At 30.9% G+C, this 24,504-nt stretch overlaps 1 protein-coding gene and 1 pseudogene across 2 annotated transcripts in view; one reads left to right on the forward strand and one right to left on the reverse strand.

The window, feature by feature from the left end:
- The first annotated feature begins 609 nt into the window (after positions 1–609).
- On the forward strand, positions 610–2,596 carry LOC143234748 (large ribosomal subunit protein eL13-like; annotated as a pseudogene). The gene is made up of 3 exons (XR_013018786.1): positions 610–872; positions 1,753–1,926; positions 2,305–2,596. The product of XR_013018786.1 is annotated as a large ribosomal subunit protein eL13-like (transcript).
- Positions 2,597–5,537: 2,941 nt separating this feature from the next.
- The window catches only part of LOC143235806 (cleavage and polyadenylation specificity factor subunit 1-like), a 37,718-nt gene continuing 18,751 nt past the window's right edge, over positions 5,538–24,504 (reverse strand). The window contains 8 exon segments of the mRNA XM_076474001.1: positions 5,538–5,687; positions 6,067–6,205; positions 7,755–7,884; positions 8,582–8,791; positions 9,236–9,302; positions 11,580–11,756; positions 17,106–17,189; positions 22,005–22,073. Coding sequence (XP_076330116.1) covers positions 5,640–5,687; positions 6,067–6,205; positions 7,755–7,884; positions 8,582–8,791; positions 9,236–9,302; positions 11,580–11,756; positions 17,106–17,189; positions 22,005–22,073 — 924 coding nt within the window. The 3' untranslated portion in view covers positions 5,538–5,639.

The following is a 24,504-nucleotide window of genomic DNA, read 5'->3' on the forward strand; positions in this document are numbered from 1 at the left end:
ACCATCAACTCTTAGGCTACTCTTTTACCAACAAATAGTGGGATTGACCGTCACTTTATAATGCCCCACGCCTGAAAGGGCAAGCATGTTTGGCACAACGGGATGCAAACCCGCGACCCTCGGATTACGAGTCCCACGCCTTAACACACTTGGCCATGCCGGGCCTCAATATTAAAGAACTGTGATTGTACAAAACTATACTCTACTGTAGAGGTAATATTGAATAGAATAATAGATTAGCCACTGCATAATTCAGTAATTTTTTTTGTCACAGAAATAACAAGATAGTTGTATAAAAAAATTCACAATTGTGTTATGTAGAGATTATAGTTTGATAATTACCAGTAGTTAAAAATCACTGTTGAACTAAATGTTATGAGAAATTAGATTGATAACAACAAAGCTATTACTCTATTAATTTGCTATCATAATTGCTTTTAAAGAGCATTAATTTAAAAATAAGAGCAAACATTTAGTAATAACAAAATATAAGGAGTTTCATTAAAAGTCACTGAAACCTTAAGACTTGCAAGATTTTCAGGAGTAAGAAACTGGTATTGAAAGTTTATTTGGAGCTCTGTTTTAAGTAAGTGCAATGAAATGTTTTGGTAACATCTAGATTTCAGAATGGCTCCCAAAAGGAACAATATGGTGCCCAATGGGCATTTCCACAAGTACTGGCAAAGGTATGTTAAGACCTGGTTCAACCAACCAATCGCGTAAAAACAGAAGGCACGACCGGCGAGTGAAGAAAGCTCACAAGATAGCTCCACGCCCTGTAGGTGGTCCCCTACGTCAATCGTCAGATGCCCCACTATTGGTATAACAACAAGATTCGTCTGGGACGTGGTTTCACTTTGGAGGAGCTCAAGGTAATCATGAAGTGGAAGTGTTTATAGTAAGGGATAGAGTAGTTGTTTTATATTATCAACATGTGTGTATTTTACATAACAGTACAGGATTTTGTGCTTTAGACATTTGCTATTTCTGTTTTGTATGGTCAACATGTTTTTTTACATCAGCGAACAGGATTTTGTGCTTGTTTTGATGTGTGTTACTTGTGTTGTATGGTCAAACCGCTTTTTATAACAGTATAGGATTTTGTGCTTGTTTAGACATTTGCTATTTGTGTTTTGTACGCTCAACACGTTTTTTACATAACTACAGGAATTTGTGCTTGTTATTTGTGTTTTGTATGGTCAACAGATGTTTTTTACATAACAGTATAGGATTTTGTGCATGTTTAGATATTTGCTATTTGTGTTTTTTACATAACAGTACAGGATTTTGTGCTTGTTTTGTATGATCAACACGTGTTTTCAACATAATGTACAAGATTTTGTGCTTGTTTTGAATGGTTAACAGGTGTTTTCTGCATAATGGTACAGGATTTTGTGCATGTTTTAATGTGTGCACATGTTTAAGATCAATGAATTTTGGGTGAAATTACATAAATGTTAAAGCGTGTGCTTACATTGATGTTTATTACTCAGTACATATTTTGTATGTTTTACATTATTTGTATTTTGTTTGATATTAATGTACTTGAGAAAGATACCATTAAGAGTAAACTAATTTTTTTCTAGGGTTCAGAAATGCAGTTTAACAGATTGTTAGAATATGTATATTTGATTTGTGGCTGCTAACAAATACTGGTTACATTTAAACTTGTACAGATTTAGTTTTAAATATTAATCTGCTAAATGTCTTGTTTCTCTATGTTTATCAATACTTTTTGAAACATTTGTTGAGGCTGCTGGAATACACAAGCGAGAGGCTCAAACCATTGGAATAGCCATTGACTACAGGAGACAGAACAAGAGTGTTGAATCTTTGCAGCAGAATGTTCAACGTATAAAGGAGTACAGATCCAAACTTATCCTTTTCCCTAAGAATATGTCAAAGCCTAGGAAAGGAGATTCTTCTGTAAGTCATGTGTTTAGTATTTAGTTATTACAGAGAAGTTGAAAGTGTTAAGGTCTGTTAAAAATATAAAAACTTTATCATGCTGGATATTTGTAAAACCTTTGTTTTGGCAAGGTTGTCCTGAGAGAGATTGGATTGTTTAGTGACATGTATTAGTGTGAATGTACTGCATTAACTCAACCTGGATAAATGTGAATCTAGTGAAAAATGGATATTTTTCATTGAACGGCATCATCATATGCTGTTTGGTGCACTGAACATCCTGTTATTCTTTCATCATCTAAATCAAAGTTTGTTTAATAATGTGAGTACTGATTTGATAATAATATGGGATTGGTATTTCTCCAAGTTACAGTTGCAATGTCATTTCTTTTACAGGCTGAAGAAATGAAGATGGCTACTCAGCTGTCAGGTATTGTCATGCCTGTCAGTCAGCTAGTTCGTCGAGAAAAGGCTCGTGTTGTGACAGAAGAAGATAAAAAATTCCAGGCCTTTGTTACCTTAAGACAAGCAGCTCTCATGCCAGACTTTGGGGCATGAGACAGAAGAAGAGGCAAAGGAAGCAGCAGAAGAACTCATGGCTTCAGCTCCCAAGAAAAAATAATGTTTACTAAGTTTGTACAACATCTAAGTTACATAGTCGAGAAGACAATAAAGTGAATAAAGGAAACCTTTGTTGTTTTGGCTTTTCTAATTCTTCTGAAATAGCACTTTTAATTTCTGTGCTCTAACATTAAAGTTAGTTGGGTTTACATGCTTCTAAAAGACTAAAAATATTCACTAACTTTTATATAAAATAGTGTGTGCTTTTGTTTCATTTATTCTAGTGAAGAATTAACATTCCACTGCTGTGTTAATTTTTCTGTAATACATTTTACAGTTTAAGAAAATAAACTGCTACTTTCATTATGTTAATACACACACATCATTGCATATAAATATTTATTTTATTAAACTACAAAGTTTGGGCTTTCGTTTTATCACTGAATGTAACAGGTAGTCAGGAAATTAGTGATATACAGCGATTTGTCATTAAGCTTAGATTTAGTCAGTTATAAACATGGAAAGTCTGTAAATAATTTTTCAAAACTTCAATGTTACAATCTACAGCTAGGTTAAAAAAATGCTTTAGTAGGAAATTAAAGAATTGAGCACTTTTAGAAGTTTTGTGATTCATGAAAGTTCAAATGTGAGAATATATTGTAGTAATGGTGAATTTTTTGTTTTTATATCACTAACTACTGTGGTCCAATTTAAAGAATGTTTTGTTAATGAATGCTGTAATATCCATCTAAATTGTAGCTTTGGTAACAAAGAAACTTTTACCTCAGCTACATGATAACCATACTTGTAGGAAAGGTATGCCTATCTCTGTGCTAAAGTCTAAATTTTAATAAAATACTAACTGTTCATTGTTGCTTTTCTACATGCAACTTTCAGTTCCTTAGATCTGGAGTTGAAAAAATGCTTCTCACACATCAGCATATTATAGCTATGGAATGACCTGGTGTGCTGATGTTAACCACTCGCATATTCTTTCTTAGCTGTTCTGTACACCACAATATCATACAGATTGTGATCTAACAGTGTTTATTTGTTGTAAACATTTCCTCCACATCTTTCCATGTGGAGAGAGAGTGTTGCTATCCAGGGGCAGGAGTGGAGGATGGAAGTGATGCAGTCTTTGTGCACATTAGGCTAATGAGCTTTGTAAAGGCCTTCAGATTAAAGGGCCACAATTTTAACTGTGGGGAGGAAATAATAATGACAAGTAGTTTAACTTGTGGGGTAGGGGTAGTTTTTTTGCAAAGGTTAACTGAGCTGTAAGGGTAGGGTTAAACTGGTAATGACTAAGGTAAACATAGAAAAAAATTTTAGTCTAGGAACAAAGGATGGAAACAGTTGTAGGGGTAAGCCAAATTGCTACCATTCTAAGTCTACAAATGAGAGATGACTTAAGATCACTTGTTAGAATGAAAGATATCGATGTGATAGGAACCATTAAAACGTTTTTTAATGCACACAAGTTTGATGTTTATATTTTTGTATTGCGAAGAAATTTCTGAGTACCCTTAATATATAAACCCTTATAAAAACAATGGCATTATATATCATGAAGTTAAGGGTATCCATGATAAGCAAAATGACAAAATGTCGAGAGTTTCTGTTAACTTGTATATAGGGGGAAGGGTTTTAGCTGAAATTGTTACAGACCACAAGTTGAAATCAATAAACTTTACAGTGACATTAAGAATTGAGCTATTAATAAGGTCATTGTTATAGGAGATTTTAATCTTAAGTTGTTAGTCAAACCTTTCAGGAAACATTTTTAAAAAATAAGGAATTACTAGAAATGAATATTTTAGAATTATTTGTAATTTACAAAAGTGGGTAATAGGTAACATTGGTATACAAAGTTGACTTAGTTTGATGTTTTACTGCAGGCAGCAAGGATGAGTTTAAGTTTTGTAACTAAACATTTTTCTTTAAAGAAGGACCAAAGGTCACCTGTTTTAGCCACTCTCACCACTATTCAATGGGTGTTTTTGTCTGTCAGGAGATAATAAAATAATGTCACATAAGAGATGCTTAACACGGTAACTTGTACTGTTGCAAAACGTAAGCATCTCATGAAATCTGAGTGCATTCTGACATCAAAAACAAAATAGAGATATTTGTTACTCTTGAAACAAAACATTTTCAGGGACCATGAACATATACATTAATTCATGAATTATTATTCAATGTCAGCAGATAAAAGTATAACAACTCAAGAAAAACAGTAGCTTATGAAATGTATACAGTGCAGTCTAACAAGTGTTCACTTTCATCAATGTTGTGATGGTAAGGAGAAAAAAATCCCACATTTTGTTCTACACAAGATTAGTGTTAAGGTCCATGTGATCATTAAGATGTTTACCCACATCTTTCAGAGACAATAAACAATTGGTTCAACAAACTTCAGTCAGTTATGTTACAGATATAGTAAAGTTACATTTCTTGAAATTTTCAGAGTTATGCATCAGTGAAAACTGTACATGTTAAGCTGCAGGGAAAATGAATTAATGTATTCAGGAGGGTCCAAAGGCTGGGGAAAACATCCTCACTGGGCCCCCTTTTCAACATTTTAAACAACTTATTAAAAAATAAGATCCTTTAGTAGGACCACAAGTTTATAAAAAAAACGGGAAAAACCGTGGATGCAGCATTTATAGCCTACAGTGTATGTTAATATAGTAACAAGAAAAATCTATTAAATATATAAAGAATCAACTATATATTTATTATTTCATTAACTTTTACTGTGTTAAGCATCTGTGTGTAAAGAAAACCAAAACTATGCTTTTATAATTAAATGATGATACAGCTTCATGGCATAACCAAGTTTCATTTGCTTGGCAGGTGTCACCCCCTGTCGATGGGTCTCGTATATATTATAAAAAATTACCATATTACCTTGAAGTTAACAAATGAGGCTCTGATAAACGAGATTCATTATGTATAACCTTTAACAGATGATAAGCCCAAGGTTGAAAGGAGCAGGTCAACAGTGATGGTGTTTGTCATTACAACTTTCTAGTTACATTATATATCTATGAGGAATAAAATGACCAACCTACAAACACTTTAATATTAAATACTTTAGTACAAAAGTTGAAAAGTTTAGTGTCTTATTTACAAATATATGTAGACAAACTTCTTCAAACCCAGGATCAGAAATGGGCAGTGTAGCGACTGATCTCCACAATGTCTTCTGTGATCTATAGAGAAACAAAACACTTTAATCACTATTTATTGTGTAATAATATTAATGCTTATTCTTTTCAATTGTAACTATACTTTACACCAGTGTTGTTTTTAAATCATTAACAAAAGTTGCTGTTCATATAAACACTTCAGTTATCCTTTAAGATCATAAGTTATTAACTGAGACTGGTGATGCATAGATTAATAAAGTATGTTAATTACTGATAACAGAACACATACATTAAAATTACATTTCCTCCTTTCATATAACGTTTCACTTACAGTGGAAAAAAGATATTACAAGTACTAGGTGATTTTACGTATGAATGAAAGTTATGGTTCTATTGATACCCAAACAATTGTAGTAGTGAACTATTCTAAAGCAAGTTTCACCTGTTCTGTTGTAGTTCCAATTTTCTTAGCCAATTCTGTCTTCTCTAATACAGAGAGGTTCAGGAATTTCCACAGCAAGTCACCATCAAGGACGTTCTTGTGAGGATTCACTAAGAACCTTCGATGACTACGATGTATCCTGTGTTTGATATATATGTAAATGTATTCTTTTATCTTGACCTTCATTATAGTGATAGGCAGGTAACATATTCATTCAACAAGAAGTTTTATAATGAACAACAGAATGGTGGCAGCAACAACAAACATTTTATATTCAGCAAACTATGTTAAACAGGGTAGTTATTAGGTACAAACATTATGTTAAACAGGGTAGTTATTAGGTACAAACATTATGTTAAACAGGGTAGATAATTAGGTACAAACATTTATAAATTTAAACAACTTATAAAAATAATTAAATTAGAGAATAAAAGGATGAAGTAAATGTAAAGACAACCAAATAAACAAACAATAGGATAGTGAAACAATATATGAGTATTCAGAACAGACTTAATTGTAGTAAAGTTGTGTTATTATTTATAGTTAGGAGTTCACTTATGATGGAAAACTTTCTTTAATTAAATGTTCAATGTTGGATGATTTAGATGAGATGATTTTGAAATTCACAATTAAGATGTGGTAGTTGGTGTTTTCATTATATGTATGAAATTGAATGGCTGAACTTTAAAACTTTTTATCCACAAGTTTAACTACAAATAATATTAAATTCAAAGTACGAAATCTATTCAGATTTTAAGACATTACCTACCCCTATGTGTTCCAGAATCATATATAACTACACGTGGTAGCTGTAATGTCACTTATAATGGAAAAACTATACACCATTGATGCTTGTGAACAACTACCAAGAGGAACAGGTAAAAAACTATCAGACTGACAAGCGTCCACAATTTGCACACACAGTGAAAACACTAATCACCTTGTGTTACTTACAATTTAAAATTTTCCATTATAAGTGAACTCCCAACTATAAATAATAACACAACTTTACTACAATTAAGTCTGTTCTAAATACTCATATAATATTGTTTCACTATCCTATTGTTTGTTTATTTGGTTGTCTTTACATTTACTTCATCCTTTTATTTTCTAGTTTAATTATTTATATTAGATGTTTAAATTTGTAAATGTATGTACCTAATAATCTACCCTGTTTAACATAGTTTACTGAAGATGGATTATATATGTTACTGAACATGCACATATAAAATGTCTGTTGTACATTATTAGTGTCAGACAAATTATGGACAGCATGTTACTGACAGCGAGTGTATAAACACAAGTTTTAAGTAGTAAACTGACAGAAATTCTGGGCAGTATATTACTGACTGTCAGTGTGTAAATAGAAATTCAAGATAGTAAATCCATAGAAATTCTATTGTCACAAAACCTAACAAACAAGGATATGCTGGTTTAGAATTCAAAGCAAAAATCTGACACAAAAGCTATGTCATAAATATAAAAATATTCAAATTCATTTAGAACTATGTTACATAAAATTACAGTATTTATGTAACTTTTAGATTTTTTATAATTTCTTTAATACACAGACCTTATCAAAACTTTTAGCATAAAAAAGCAAAGAAAGTATTTGTAGCTATAACTCTAGAGAAAATATGATAATATTAAGCATCTCTGTCAAGAAGTTCAAATTATTTTAACAATACCTAAAGGCCTTTGGGTTAAGACCAGCAGTGTGAGGAATGTGGGTGACCAGAACATTCTGGAGCATGAGGAGACGACGATAATTTTTCTCAGGAACTGGAAGCACAAATCCCAAACTCCCATCCAGAGTTGCTAAAACATGAAACTAGTTACTTCTCTATCAGGCAAACAGTGAAACACAGAGAACATCTGATAACAGAAAGAAGGTAATTTTTTCTATCTGGCACTAATGAAGCATACTGAATACTTATAACAGAAAGAAGGTAATCTTTCTAGCTAACAGAATATCTAATAACAGAAAGTGCATAATTTTTCTATCTGACAAACACTGAAGCTCAGTGAACATTTATAAAAGGAAGTAGGTAATTGTTTTATTTGACAAGCTATATAAAACTTACTGAACATTTAAAACAGACAGTAAGTGATGTTTTTATCAGACAAGTTATGAAACATGGTGAAAATTTCATGTGATATTTTCACAGAAGTTTCCAAGAAAGAGATGTCAGCAACGATGATGCTGTCTTAAGAAATTATAGAATATCTCAGATGAATTTCTCAATAATCTTAATTTAATCATGGCAACAAACTTTTCCATATTAGGTTAAATAGGAAATTAAAATGTAACACTACTACCTATGAGGGGGCATATACATTCCAACCCCTAGCATCTAGTTTTTTATTCAGAAAATTCACTGGTATCTTTTCTTAACCTTCAGTTTTGAAAACCTATCAAGGCCTAAATACCATGTGCAAAACTTCAATGAAAAAATCTTTGAAAATTGACATCCTTTGAAAGCAACCTAAGACTGAGTGTTTCATGTTTACCCACCATACATTGTTATGTGTCGCTTCTCTACAATAGCAGCTTGCCTTCTGTCCACATTCCACATATCTCCTATCCTACAGCGTATTCTAAACATCGTCATGATCGAGGATCCAACATGGAAATCAGCTTTTCTCAATAGCCTGTGCCCTCCACAGCTTTCCCTAGCCTCTGGTTGGTACATATAGAGGACCAAGTTCTTCTCAGAATCTGTTACTATTAAAAGACCCACACTGTGTTAAATTTCAGACAAGTGAAAATCTAAAGAAAGCAATAGAACACAATGACTTTAACTGTCACTAATGAAGAACATCTTTAATTAACCTTAGTTAAAGGTACCCTTTATCCAGTCTTTTCCCTAGGATTTACTGAATACTAAAGAAAGCCCAACACACATAACATTATTTGATTCAGTGTGAAAAACACATACAAAAGTATGGTTTAGATACCAAGTATGTCTAATGATAAACAAGAGATTTTTAGATATGTTTACTTAGTTTATCACATTTCATACTCTAAAAACTTCTATTAATATTTTAATATATCACAATAATATCTTACCTAATATTTTAATATATCACAATAATATCTTACCTAATATTTTAATATATCACAATAATATCTTACCTAATATTTTAATATATCACAATAATATCTTACCTAGAAATCCTAGCTGTGTATTGTCAACAACAAAATCAATACCAAACACCTCCAACGGTTTGACATCCTTCAATACAGAGATAAAATGTTAGAAGATCTGAGCATAATTAAAAAATTATATAAATGTTTGTCATCAACTATGATTAAATGGGTTTTCCTATTCCCAGGCAGTTGCTTAAACACTTTAACTCTATTGCTACAGATCACAGGCTATTTCATAGTGTATATGTTGACTCACATTACATATTTTATTGAAACTGTTATTTTCTCACAGTACGAGGTCTGTTAAAAAAATACGCAGACTGTTTGAATTCGCGGCCCAGTTGGTTCCAGGGGAATCCGCTTGGTGTCGCTAGGTTCGCACAGATCAGCTGATTACGACGCCATTTCCCGATTGCAGATATCTTCATTTGTGTATTAGCTACATGAAGCTAAGTGAAGTGCGATTTTTTCGTTTGGTGGATTTCAGAATGAATGACCTGAAGGAGCAATGACTTGCTGTGAAATTTTGTGTTAAACTTGGAAAATCTGCGACTGAAACTTTGCTATGCTTAACATGGCTTATGGTGATGTTGCTATGAAGCGTACGGCATGTTTCAAGTGACATGAACGTTTTAAGGATGGTTGAAAGTCCATTAAAGATGATGAGCGTCCTGGACGTCCTTCCACGTCAACTGACGACCCACACGTCGACAAAATCAACACCCTGGTGCGGGCAAATCGACGTCTGACCGTCAGGGAGCTTGCTGAAGAGTGTGAGATATCAGTTGGATCTTGTTACGAGATTTTGACCGAAAAAATTGAAGATGCACCGCGTTGCTGCGAAATTTGTGCCACGCCTGATGACGGACGAACAAAAAGCACATCGTGTCCAGGTTTGTCAGGAACTGCTTGATCGTTCAGAAGAAGATGAAAACTTCTTGTCAAGGATCATAACAGGTGATGAATCATGGGTTTATGGTTATGACATTGAAACAAAGGTCCAATCGTCCTAGTGGATGGGTGAAACATCCCCCAGACCCAAAAAAGCTCGCCAAGTTCGATCCAAGGTCAAGGTGATGCTGACAGTTTTCTTCGATGCTAAGGGTGTTGTTCACCACGTACCTCCCGAAGGCTCCACAGTGAACCAGACTTACTACATTGAAGTTCTGAAATGTCTGAGGGACGCCATCCATCACAAAAGGCCAGAAATGTGGAGAAGTGGCAACTGATTTTTCCATCACGACAACGCTCCAGCCCATTCAGCCCTCAGAATTCGTGAGTTTTTGGCCAAACACTCGATCACTATTCTTCCCCACCCCCCCTACTCACCTGACCTTGCTCCTTGTGATTTTTTCTTGTTCCCCAAACTCAAAAGACCCTTGAAAGGAAGAAGATTTGAGACAATTCCCGCGATTAAGGCAAATGCGACGAAGGAGCTGGAGGACATTACAAAAGAAGCATACCAGGACTGTTTCAACAAGTGGAAACACTGTTGGGATAAGTGTGTGCGTTGGGGAGGAGAGTACTTTGAAGGGGTCCCAGACCTGTAATTTCTAAATAAAGTACATTTTGTTTTATGACGTCAGTCCGCATATTTTTTGAACAGACCTCGTATAATAACAATCTTGGTATTAAATAGATCATAATTCAAATATATCAGTTAGTTTCTAATTTAAAAATGTTATTTGTTATATTCTTTAATAGATGACAAAAACATTTAGTGTGCACTCGATATAATCTATTCAAATATGATCTCAAATCCTTATTTTAATATTAGCTAACACATTTCCTTTTACTAAGGGTTCTAATGATGAGGAAGGTTCTGTGTGTCACTAGTTAAACCTGTGATGAGTAATACAGATCTGTTGTTACTTATGGTTATAATGATGAGGAAGATACTGTGTCACTAGTTCAACCTGTGATGAGTAATACAGATCTGTTGTTACTAATGGTTATAATGATGAGGAAGTTACTGTGTGTCACTGGTTCAACGTGTGATGTGTAATACAGATTTGTTGTCACTAAAGGTTATAATGATGAGGAAGGTACTGTGCATCACTAGTTCGACCTGTGATAAGTAATACAGATTTCTTGTTACTACTGGTTATAACAATAAAGAAAGTACTGTGTGTCACTGGTTCAACTGTAATGAGTGTATAGATTTGTTGCTACTAAGTGCAGTGCACATTCACCCCAGTTAGTACACTGGAAAAGCAATAATTCTAATTTATTATGGAAAGTTAAAACTTATTATTTGTAATTTGTAAAGTTATGGTTATGAGAAAAGAAAGTCTAGCTGAATCAAAAGCTATTAATTACATTTTGTCTAAAAGTACTGGATAAAAACACATCAGCTACTTACTCTACTGACCAAAGACAGTGTCCTGCTTTCCTCCTGATATCGAAGCAGAGACACTGACTTACAGAAATCACCAACCAAAATGAGGTTTTTTATGGAGATGGCAAGATGAATGTAGATTTGAGTGTCTATGAATGCAACTCCAGCGAGGTCATTGTTCTTTAGCTGCCATATATAGACCTAAAAACAAAGTCTCTAAGAACCAACATAGAAAGTACATGAGCAAAATTATGTAACTGCCATTTAACTACAACCCATTGTTAAAGAATGACCTACTACATTACATTGGCACAGCAATGTTATGTGAAATAACAATTACATTACACTGTGTGAAATGTAGTACAGAAACAAATAAACAAGTGTAGTGCACTGAGTAAAAAGCAATATAAAAACCTACAAATGGGTGCAGTGTTTTCTGTAAAAGGTAAAATATGAACCTACAAATAGGTAGAGTATGTTCCATAAAATGTAAAATATGAACCTGCAAACACATACAGTGTTCTGTAAAAAGTATAATTTCAACCTGCAAATAGGTACAGTATGTTCTGTAAAAGATGGAACATAAACCTACAAAGAGGTAGAGTATGTTCTGTATGAGAGTACATGGAACTTAAAAAAAGGATAGAGTATGTTCTGTAAAAGGTGAAGTGGTAATTGAAAGGACATCTTTTGATGTAATTGTGTATATTAATTATTCAATTCTTACTAACCTTTTAAAAGTTAAAACAAGTACCTTTATAAATTTAAAAGTTAACATTTTTTCTTATCTCAAAATATATTTCCAGTAAATACTTCTTCACCCAGAATAACTTGATTCCTCATACATCTGCCTATGATACTTTCTAACTACAACCAGACTGAATACAACATAAAATAAATTTATTTATCAAATTACAACAAGACTGAATACAATATAAGATAAACGTATTTATCAAACTACAACTAGACGGAATACAGCATAAAATAAATGTATTTTTGAAACTTCAACTAGACTGAATACAAATTAAATTAATGTATTTCTCGAATAATGTATTTGTGTTATCGACCTATAACACAACTAAATACAACATCAAACAGATGTAGCTATAAAACTACAACTCGACTCAATACAACATAAAATAAATGTATTTATCAAACTAAACTAGACTGAATACAACATAAATGTATTTATAAAACTATAACTACATGAAATACAACAAAAAATAAATGTAGTTATAAAACAATCTGGACTGAATACAACATATACTAAAGGTATTTATCAAAGCAGAACAAGACTGAATATAACTTAAATTAATGTATTTATAAAACTGCAAATAGAATGAATACAATATAAAATAAATATATTTATCAAACTACAACTATACTGAATACAACATAAAAAATATATTTATCAAACTACAAATAGACTGAATAAAACAAATGTATTTATGAAACAACAATTAGACTGAATACAACAAAAATATATTTATCAACCTAGAACTACACTGAATACAACATAAATGTATTTATAAAACTTCAACTAGACTAAATACAACAAAATATAAATGTGTTTATAAAACTACAACTAGATTGAATACAACATAAAATAAATGCATTCATCAAACTACAACTAGAATGAATACAACATAAAATAAATGCATTCATCAAACTACAACTAGAATGAATACAATATAATATAAATGTATTTTTCAAAATACAACTAGACTAAATAAAACATAAGTGTATTTATAAAACTGCAACTAGACTAAATAGAACATAAAATAAATGTATTTATCAAACTAGAACTAGACTGAATATGACATAAAATAAATGTATTTATCAAACTGCAACTAGACTGAGTACAACATGAATGTATTTGTTAAACCACAACTAGACTGAATACAACATAAAATAAATGCATTTATGAAACTATAACTGGATCGAATAAAACATAAATGTCTATATCAAACTGTCACTATACTAAATACAATATAAAGTAAGTATATTGATGAAAGTACAACTGGACTGAATACAATATAAGATAAATGTATTTATCAAACTACAACTAGACAGAATACAGCATAAAATAAATGTATTTTTGAAACTTCAACTAGATTGAATACAAATTAAATTAATGTATTTCTCGAACTTCAACTAGATTGAATAAAAATTAAATTAATGTATTTCTCGAACTACAACTAGAATGAATACAATATAAAATAAGTGTATTTATCGACCTATAACACGACTAAATACAACATCAAACAAATGTAGCTATAAAACTAAAACTAGACTCAATACAACATAATATAAATGTATTTATCAAATAACAACTGGACTGAATACAACCAATGTATTTATAAAACTACAACTAGATTAAATACAACAAAAAATAAATGTAGTTATAAAACTATCTAGACTAAATACAACATATACTAAAGGTATTTATCAAACCAGAACTAGACTGAATATAACTTAAATTAATGTATTTATAAAACTGCAACTAGAATGAATACAATATAAAATAAATATATTTATCAAACTAGAACTAGACTGAATAAAACATAAATGTATTTATAAAACTACAACTAGATTAAATACAAGAAAACATAAATGTATTTATCAAACCACAAATAGACTGAATACAGAATAAATGTATTTATCAAACCACAACTAGACTGAACACAACATAAATGTATTTATAAAACTACAACAAGACTGAATACAACATAAATGTATTTATAAAACTACAACAAGACTGAATACAACATAAAATAAATGCAGTTGTCAAACTACAATTAGAATGAATACAACATAAAATAAATGCATTTATTAAACCAACTAGAATGAATACAACATAAAATAAATGTATTCATCAAACTACAACTAGAATGAATACAATATAATATAAATGTATTTTTCAAAATACAACTAGACTAAATAAAACATAAGTGTATTTATAAAACTACAACTAGACTAAACTGAACATAAAATAAATGTATTTATCAAACTAGAACTAGACTGAATATGACATGAAATAAATGTATTTATTAAACCAGAAGGAGACTGAATAGAACATGAATGTATTTGTTAAACCACAACTAGACTGAATACAACATAAAATAAATGCATTTATGAAACTATAACTGGACCAAATAAAACATAAATGTCTATATCAAACTGTTACTATACTAAATACAATATAAAATAAGTGTATTGATAGATTTATCAAACTACAACTGAAATGAATAATAAGAACTAATGATTTTTGGCTCTCGAATTTATTGTACAATTAGTAATACATATTCACCCCATATTTCTCAGTGAACAAGTTGAGAAACATTCTCTAGAGCAGATGAATTGTCAAGAAGTAAATGCTGACCTAGATGAAAGAGTACAGATGGTAAATGAGAGTGCAGGACACATCAATGGCATACACATCCATACAAAAGTGCTTACATGTAAGATGGATAAGAAAATTTTGTTTTCAGAGAAAGATGGAAGAATGAACATGAAGCCAACATCTCTCACAAAAAATATAAATCAAAGTTGCAGAGAGGCACAGGAGTATGATAAGAGAATTGTTAAAGGAAGGTTGAAAACAGAGTGGAGAGGAAATTCCACCTAGCAACAATAAGGCAATATGTAGTTGATAAAGCTACCAAAAACCAGCAATAGTAAAGTAAAAAGGTGGATATATGGTTGAGGGCATAAATGGGATGTTCAATGTCGTTTTGGCATGAGTGAGCTACAAAGACAAATCCACAAGAACGAGGGACACAAAATGAGAACACCAAATTTTGAAAAAGGTGTCACTAATTCTGCAACCAAACCTGTAAGAGGCACATTTGTACATCACAAATGAATGAGTGGTACAGGGGAAGATAAAGTTCCTAAAAGCAAAAGAACTGCATGTGCATGGTGAAAAGGAGAAATACATTCTGTCTCTTGTATGCAGGGTGGTGAAGACCAAGCGTGATGAACACGACAGTTGAAGAACCATGAGGTGAATCAAGAAAGGAGATAAAACAGAAGTACTGGTGTGGGTCAACAGAGTGAAGAGAATGTGAAGTAAAACAGGAAGAGGTAACACAGAAGTGTGGTAAGAAAGAAACCAAAGTACAAAAAATAGAAGTCAAGGGGTCCACCTCTAAAGGAAGTAAAAAGAGATTCCAAAGATTGGGAATGAATGAACAAAAATGAAGAATGGTTTAAGACAGGATAAAGCAGTTAAGTACACGAGATATGTTAGTACTGTATGTAGTTCATCTAGAAATGAGGCATCATGGGCCCTAATATCAGGTGAAAATGGGAAAACAAAGTAATCTTGAGTATGGGTTTCATGTAGTAAAACAGGGGCAGATTCAGGACATAAATGGGGGAAAAAAGAATACACGTGTGAAATAATGACAAGTATGAGATAAGAAGAGTGAGAACTTGTTCACTTGGTAAAAATGTGTCTAGAGCAAACCTTGGTCATATCATTCTGATTATGTCAAACCTGGAAGAAGGAACATCAGCCAAACATATGGGAGGAGAGGAACCCACAACACATTGAGCAATGGCTGTCAACCACCTACCCCCAAAGAGATAACAAACCCTGGTCATATCATTCTGATTATGTCAAACCTGGAAGAAAGAACATCAGCCAAATATATGGGAGGAGAGGAACCCACAACACATTGAGCAATGGCTGTCAACCACCTCCCCCCAAAGAGATAACAAACCCCCAGTAACAAGAATAAGGGACAGGTCCTCTCTATTAGGAACTATGTTGCTATCATAGGAAGTGGAAAATTACTGTCACATGAAAACCCATAATGAGTTAGCAGAAAAAAACAGAAGTGTATCCTCTCCCCTTTAGCAATAATGAAAAAATTAAACCAAAACAAAAATGAAGTTTTGTTCACTAGTGAAAATCTAACAAAGGAGGTAATATGAAATGACAATGTCTGTGGGAAGTCACTTAAGTGGAGTTATTACACACGATGTCATCATGCAATGTCTGTGGGAAGTCACTTAAGTGGAGTTATTACACACAATGTCATCATGCAATGTCTGTGGGAAGTCACTTAAGTGGAGTTATTACACACAATGTCATCATGCACTAGAACCATTCACGTTAAATACGTTTAGTTGGGAATTCGGTCAAAACTAATAGCAATCAAACCTAACAGGCAGATGTACAAGAAATTAAGCTATTCTGTGTGATGAGGTCTTTGAATATACGTGATGCTAAAAATGTCAACATTATACACAGTTTGAATGCATTTTATTTTACATATATCTGAAACAATACAATTTAGCCACAGTGAACTAAATAAAAACTATTCTCAAATGTCATTGATACATTTCAAGGTTCAGAGTCTCATGAAAAGTAATTCATAAACATGTTTCTTTTATCTTCCCTTTTAATTTACAGGTATTAGAAATAAAAAAATTCAATTTTAAAAGGGATTTTCACTTGTTTTTTGATTACTGTTAAGTTTTTTTTCAATTAGTTAAGACTATTTAAGAATAACTTTTAGTATTATATGACCACAATATCACCTTCTGCCCAATGGCACTAAGTAGAAAACCACCAACTTGACAGATTGCTGTTACTGGACCTTTCTGTTCTTTACAATAAACCACCTAGGATAAAAACAACAACGTTTTTTTACTGAATACACCAAACTCAGTTTGGTCTTTATAGTAAACAACCTAAAAGAAAAAGTTCTTTACTTCTTAATGACTAAATAATACCCATGTCTGATCTTTATCTCTTTATCAGACTTAATGTATGGTCTACATGAAACAACAAATTTAATCTACTATGTACGGACTACATGAAACACCAGGTTTACTCTACTATGTATGATCTACATGAAACAACAGATTTAATCTACTGTACATGGTGTACATAACAAACCAGATTTACTCTACTGTGTATAGTCTACATGAAACACCAGATTTACTCTACTATGTATAGTCTATATGAAACACCAGATTTACTCTACTGTGTATGGTCTCCATGAAACACAAGATTTATTCTACTATGTATGGTTTACATTAAACACCAGGTTTACTCTACTATGTATGGTCTACACTAAACAACAGGTATAATCTACTGTATATGGTATTCATGAAACACCAGATTTACTCTACTGTGTATGGTCTCCATGAAACACAAGATTTACTCTACTATGTATGGTTTACATTAAACACCAGGTTTAATCTACTGTACATGGTGTACATAACAAACCAGATTTACTCTACTATGTATGGTTTACATTAAACACCAGGTTTAATCTACTGTACATGGTGTACATAACAAACCAGATTTACTCTACTGTGTATAGTCTACACGAAACACCAGGTTTACTCAACTGTATATGGTGTACATGAAACACCAGGTATACTCTACGATGTACAGTATATATGAAACACCAGGTTTACTCTACTATGTATGGTATACATGAAACACCAGATTTACTCTACTATGTATGGTTTGCAAGAAACACTAGGTTTACTCTATTATGTAAGGTATACATGAAACAGTAGGTTTAATCAGCTGCATATGGTATACATAAAACTCCAGGTTTAATCTACTATATATAGTCCACATGAACCATTGCCTCAGTGGAACTGATTTTAGTGTTCTTTAATGTTCATTTATGATAAACACTATCAACTGTTGACCAGTTTCTCTTATTATTAACTTTTCATCATCTATGATATAAAAAGAATTATCTTTTAGTTGTTAACTTTCTCAGTCAAGATTAGTCTTTCATATATGAAAAACATACTTTTCAGTGAAGTATTTGTAAGTGTTTATTTTGAATAATCTGTGTGCAAAGTAATTTTGATTTTAAAATTAAACATACTTTTCATCTCATATTTCCTTGATGTAAATCCTAAAACATAAGAACACATACTTTTCATCTCATATTTCCTTGATGTAAATCCTAAATCTAAGTACTCATACTTTTCCTGATGTCATATTTCCTTAGTGTAAATCCTAAAACCTAAGTACTCATACTTTTCCTGATGTCATATTTCCTTGGTGTAAACCCTAAAACCTAAGTACTCATACTTTTCCTGATGTCATATTTCCTTGATGTAAATCCTAAAACCTAAGTAAACATACTTTTCCTCATCTCACATTTCCTTGGTGTAAACCTAAAAACTAAGTACTCATACTTTTCATCTCATATTTCCTTGGTGTAAATCCTAAAACATAAGTACTCATACTTTTCATCTCATATTTCCTTGGTGTAAATCCTAAAACCTAAGTACTCATACCTTTCATCTCATATTTCCTTAGTGTAAATCCTAAAACATAAGTACACATACTTTTCCTGATCTCATATTTCCTTGGTGTAAATCCTAAAACACTTCCTTTTTAAGTTGAAAAAAATTTTAAACTATCTGTTTCTTTCTCTACCATATCTCAAAGTCAAAATGGGACTGGTTAATTTGACCAACGTGGTAACAAAAAACAACAAAATACTTTTTCTCTTTATAGAATTATTTCAAATTGTATTATGAAACTACAATAATTTATCCTAAGTAGCTCTAAGCTTGTAACAGTATATAACTGTTTATAAGTAAATTTTATTGTTTTAGTGCCCTTTAGCCCTTTCACAATAGGTCAAATGCCATATCATTGCATTTGTTGACTTGTATTCAAAACTTCATTGAACTATTTTATGAATTTATGTTAATAAATTTAGAATGAAATTCTAGATTATAATTCAAACTTTAATATTATATATGATTTAATTTATTAATTTAAAATTAAATATTAAAATAACACACCTAAATTTATGTCAATAAATTTAAAATGAAATTCTAGATTATAATTCAAACTTTAATATTATATATGATTTAATTTATTAACTTAAAATTAATATTAAAATAACACACCTAAATATAGATTTCAGTGAATCACATGGTATGATGAATGTAGCACTGTTTAAAATTAGATGCTTGTGATATCAAAATACAAAGTCTACAGTTTCAAACAAATTAGAAACTCAAATTACTAATATTAAGAAGCTAGAATAAAAATATGAAACTAATATCTTTATGTTTTGTTGAGATATGGCTTATGTAATGAATCAAACATGGTGGCCCAGTTCAACTCTTTCCATTTTTTAAAATGGTTTCTTATTTACCCTTATTACAATGTATGACATGTGAATAACCAGTCAACAGAAGTTTTCTCAGCCATTTTAATTTGTGAAAAGACTACAATGTTCTTTTGATCCAAGTTCTTAAAGATGTGGGTTCCATCTTTAGTCTGCTCAAAGTTTTGTATTTTTTAAAATCTGAATACATCTTAGTTACTATGCATAATGAATTCTAATGGTATCAGTGTAGTTATTTATGATTTTTTGGTTATTTAACTGTATATATAAAACCTAAACTAATTTTGTTTGATATCCTCCACATGCAAACCTTTAAAAGGCTTAGCAACCTGTGTCCAGCAACAACCAAGTAAAAAGATCATAGAGAGAAAACCATTTGCTTGACTTCAGGATTTATTATTCTATATTCGAAGAAAAATAAGTTTAATAACTTATTTTAAATATTAATAATCTATATACATATATATAATGCATGATAATTGAAATGTGACTGTATATTACAAAATACTAGTCCACTAAAAGACAGACAAGATAGAGAAGACTAAAGGTCATTTTTATATTACTGGATACGTAACATCAGTGCATGTGCACCATGTCAATACAAGTTATATAATGTTAGATATGCATGACTGGAAGGTTAATATAATAAAACATGATAAATATATAGCATTATGAGACTTAAGTTACTCCAACTAAACATTTGAATTTTAATGTTATATGTGGTCATTCTAGCAAGAAAAAAGCAAACTTTATATTTATTTCCTAATTTTTTTATGATGGTTATGAGGTTAGTAAAGTAACAGACCCCACATAGTTAGAATATAGAAAATAACACAAAATATAAAGTATTACTGAAATCAAATGTTTCAAATGTATTTGTGAAGTTTCAGAGTTTAAGCAAATAACATTTGAGATTTTTGGAACCAAAAACAGTTTATTTATTCATAACATGAAATCATTTGTACTCAAACTAGTAACAAAACAGACTCTATTTTCATAAACAAATCTTTAGTAAAAATATTTCATTAAAAAATCTGATTTTTTATATGCAAAATACTTGCACCTTTAATAAAATTCCACAAATTTTGCAAAGATACACATGCTGTATCAAGTGTTATAATGCAAATACTTAATATGTGCATATGTGTAGACAAGCTCTTGTATATTATACTGAGCCTGTAGTGAAGAGGTTAAACAGTGTCTAATTACTATCTGTGCCATTGTAAGTTGCAAATCTCTCAGAATATGTGCAGCTCATGTTATCTTACTGAATTACATTATCTACTTGCTGTTCATGCATGTGTCTTGTGACACAGTTTTATTATATTAATCTTAACTAACCAAAAACGGTCCTTACTTTTATAATACTAAATAGAGATTGAGCATAAAAAACAAGAAATAAAGTACTTACCAAATCATTTTTCTTGCTTTTGATTGTAAAGGACATACAAGCCTACTATTTTATACTAATGGTAGTAATGCACTAATTAATTTTTATTTAATTAAATAATACACCAACAATCATAGACTAATAACATGTGAAAAACAAACAATTTTCCCAAACTCTCAACATTTTACTGGCTTTCTAACTATGTGACAAGAGCTGCTGAAGATTCATCTAAGCAACTCATTAAGTTTCTCATGGGAATGTTGCTTTCACTCTGAGTGAAACTGACATTTAACCATTCAGAATATAATGTTACACATCATGTAATTTGATAGATGAAGACCTTGAGTTTCTATTGGTTATTAGTAATATGGAATTAAAAGTAAGAGTGAATTATTAACAAATCCTTAAAGAGGAGATGTGACAGGCAGGTTTGGCAGGAGAGGTCTGACTTTCTATTTGATAGCTATGTAACCAAACAAAATTGAAGGTTATAAAAATTATGTTTCATTTGAGCAAAGAAACTTTATAGTAAGTAATTTATGTTTAATTTCATACTTTTTGAAAGAATGATGGATAAAATAGGGATGATGACATGCAAAGAGAAAATGTGTTATGTGTGTCACACTGAGGGAAATTCAGGATTTTAAAATATTGCCTTGTAGAATTAAAAAAACTTAAAATTTATATATTATTTAAATATGGATTATTAGCTAAGATTTTATGCTATAATAATTGGTATAACATAAACTAAATGTAGTTGAATAATCAATGTAAGACACCCAAATTTTATGTTGTGTAGTTAAGGAAACCCGGGGCAGGTTTCAAGTGTCAAACAATTAATATTACATTATGAAACACTTTTAATAAATATTACATTATGAAATACTTGAAGTTTGGATACATTCTTATCTCACAATTTCCACTTACTTTGATCTTATTTTTTGTAAGAGGTTGTCCTGGTTCTGGCACAACGTCAATAACATCTAATATAAAAATCTGCAACAAAAATATTACAGAAAACACAATATGTTCTCATACGTATTAATTACTATTATTTAAACAAAAAACACAATATGTTCTCATACATGTTAATTACTATTATTTAAACAGAAAACACAATATGTTCTCATAACGTGTTAATTACTATTATTTAAACAGAAAGCACAATATGTTCTCATACGTGTTAATTACTATTATTTAAACAGAAACCACAATATGTTCTCATACGTGTTAATTACTATTATTTAAACAGAAACCACAATATGTTTTCATACGTGTTAATTACTATCAATATGTTCTCATATGTGTTAATTACTATTATTTAAACAGAAAACACAATATGTTGTCATACGTGTTAATTACTATTATTTAAACAGAAAACTATGTTCTCATACGTGTTAATTACTATCAATATGTTCTCATATGTGTTAATTACTATTATTAAACAGAAACCACAATATGTTCTCATATGTGTTAATTACTATTATTTAAACAGAAAGCACAATATGTTCTGATATGTGTTAATTACTATTATTTAAACAGAAAGCACAATATGTTCTCATACATGTTAATTACTGTCAATATGTTCTCATACGTGTGTTAATTACTATCAATATGTTCTCATGTGTGTTAATTACTATTATTTAATCAGAAAGCACAATATGTTCTCATACGTGTTAATTACTGTTATTTAAACAGAAAGCACAATATATTCTAATACATGTTAATTACTATTATTTAAACAGAAACCACAATATGTTCTCATACGTGTTAATTACTATTATTTAAACAGAAAACACAATATATTCTCGTACGTGTTAATTACTATTATTTAAACAGAAAACACAACATGTTCTCGTACGTGTTACTTACTATTATTTAAACAGAAAACACAACATGTTCTCGTACGTGTTACTTACTATTATTTAAACAGAAAACACAACATGTTCTCGTACGTGTTACTTACTATTATTTAAACAGAAAGCACAATATGTTCTCGTACGTCTTAATTACTGTTATTTAAACAGAAAGCACAATATGTTCTCATACGTGTCAATTACTATTATTTAAACATAAAACACAATATGTTCTCATACGTGTCAATTACTATTATTTAAACAGAAAACACAATATGTTCTCATACGTGTTAATTACTATTATTTAAACAGAAAACAATATGTTCTCATATGCGTTAATTACTATCAATATGTTCTCATATGTGTTAATTACTATTATTTAAACAGAAAACACAATATGTTCTCATACGTGTTAATTACTATTATTTAATAAATATAAACAAATGAGATTGGCTTCAAAATACATTACAATTCTGGTGAGTATACTTGTTCAAGTGACTGGTATATTACAATCCTGTTACGTAGGTTTGTTCAAGTGACTGATACCTTACAATCATATTACGTAGATTTATTCAAGTGACTTATACCTTACAATCCTGTTACATAGATTTGTTCAAGTAAATAATTATTAACAATCTTGTTAAATATACTTATGCTTCTTACTTTGCTTCCACTGTCAAAAAAAGTGAACTATAAACAAGATTTACTTTTCAAATTAAACAGCCATACAAATTTCAAAATTACACAGGAGAAAAGACAAAGATGTATCTCATTTTGTGAGACAAACAGAGACATCTGTTTCATAGGATAAAAAAATAAAAATAAACATGATTACCTGAATAATGCATGTTTCTATGTAACTAAGATTAAACAAATTCTTTGTTACCTATACCTCTCTCTAACAAGCAATTTTATCATTATAAGGCAAATACCATTTTGATTCAGTGACCCCACTAATGTTATATAGCACAACAGACAACAAAAAACAGTGCAGTATGATACATCGTTTAATATGGTAAAACATTGCCTTTCCACTGCTTATAAATAATACAGTGTTGAATGTCAGAGAGAGCTGTAAACAATTTCTGATAAAGAGGGTGCGACTTGCTGGCATGCAAGAGGGGCCTAATTTTCTGTTTTTTGGCTCTGTAATCAATTAAGATTGAAGACTATAAAATTATGTTTTGTCTGATGATAACAACATTTTAATGAGTAATTTATGTTACATTTCATACTTCTTGGAGGGGTGGTAAATAAATTAGAGCAGACAGAAAGATACTGAGAGAGAAAATGCCACAATTCTTGTACTAAGTGAAATGTTTTGAGTTTGATTTTATATCTTCCTGTGTTGTAAAAGTATTCTAAGTGGCACTACCATCTTAAGTTCAATTCATTAGTCTCCTGTGTAAAATGCAATTATCAATTATAATTATTACATAAACACACTTACAGACACGGTTTTCTTAAATAATGAAATAAAATTACAAAACTCAAGTCACTGTGATAAAAAAACAAAAAATAAACTACTATTTTTACTGCTATAAAACCAAATATCGCAACATTAAATATAC

Source organism: Tachypleus tridentatus, chromosome 12 (assembly GCF_004210375.1).
Source record: "Tachypleus tridentatus isolate NWPU-2018 chromosome 12, ASM421037v1, whole genome shotgun sequence".
NCBI lineage: Eukaryota > Metazoa > Arthropoda > Merostomata > Xiphosura > Limulidae > Tachypleus > Tachypleus tridentatus.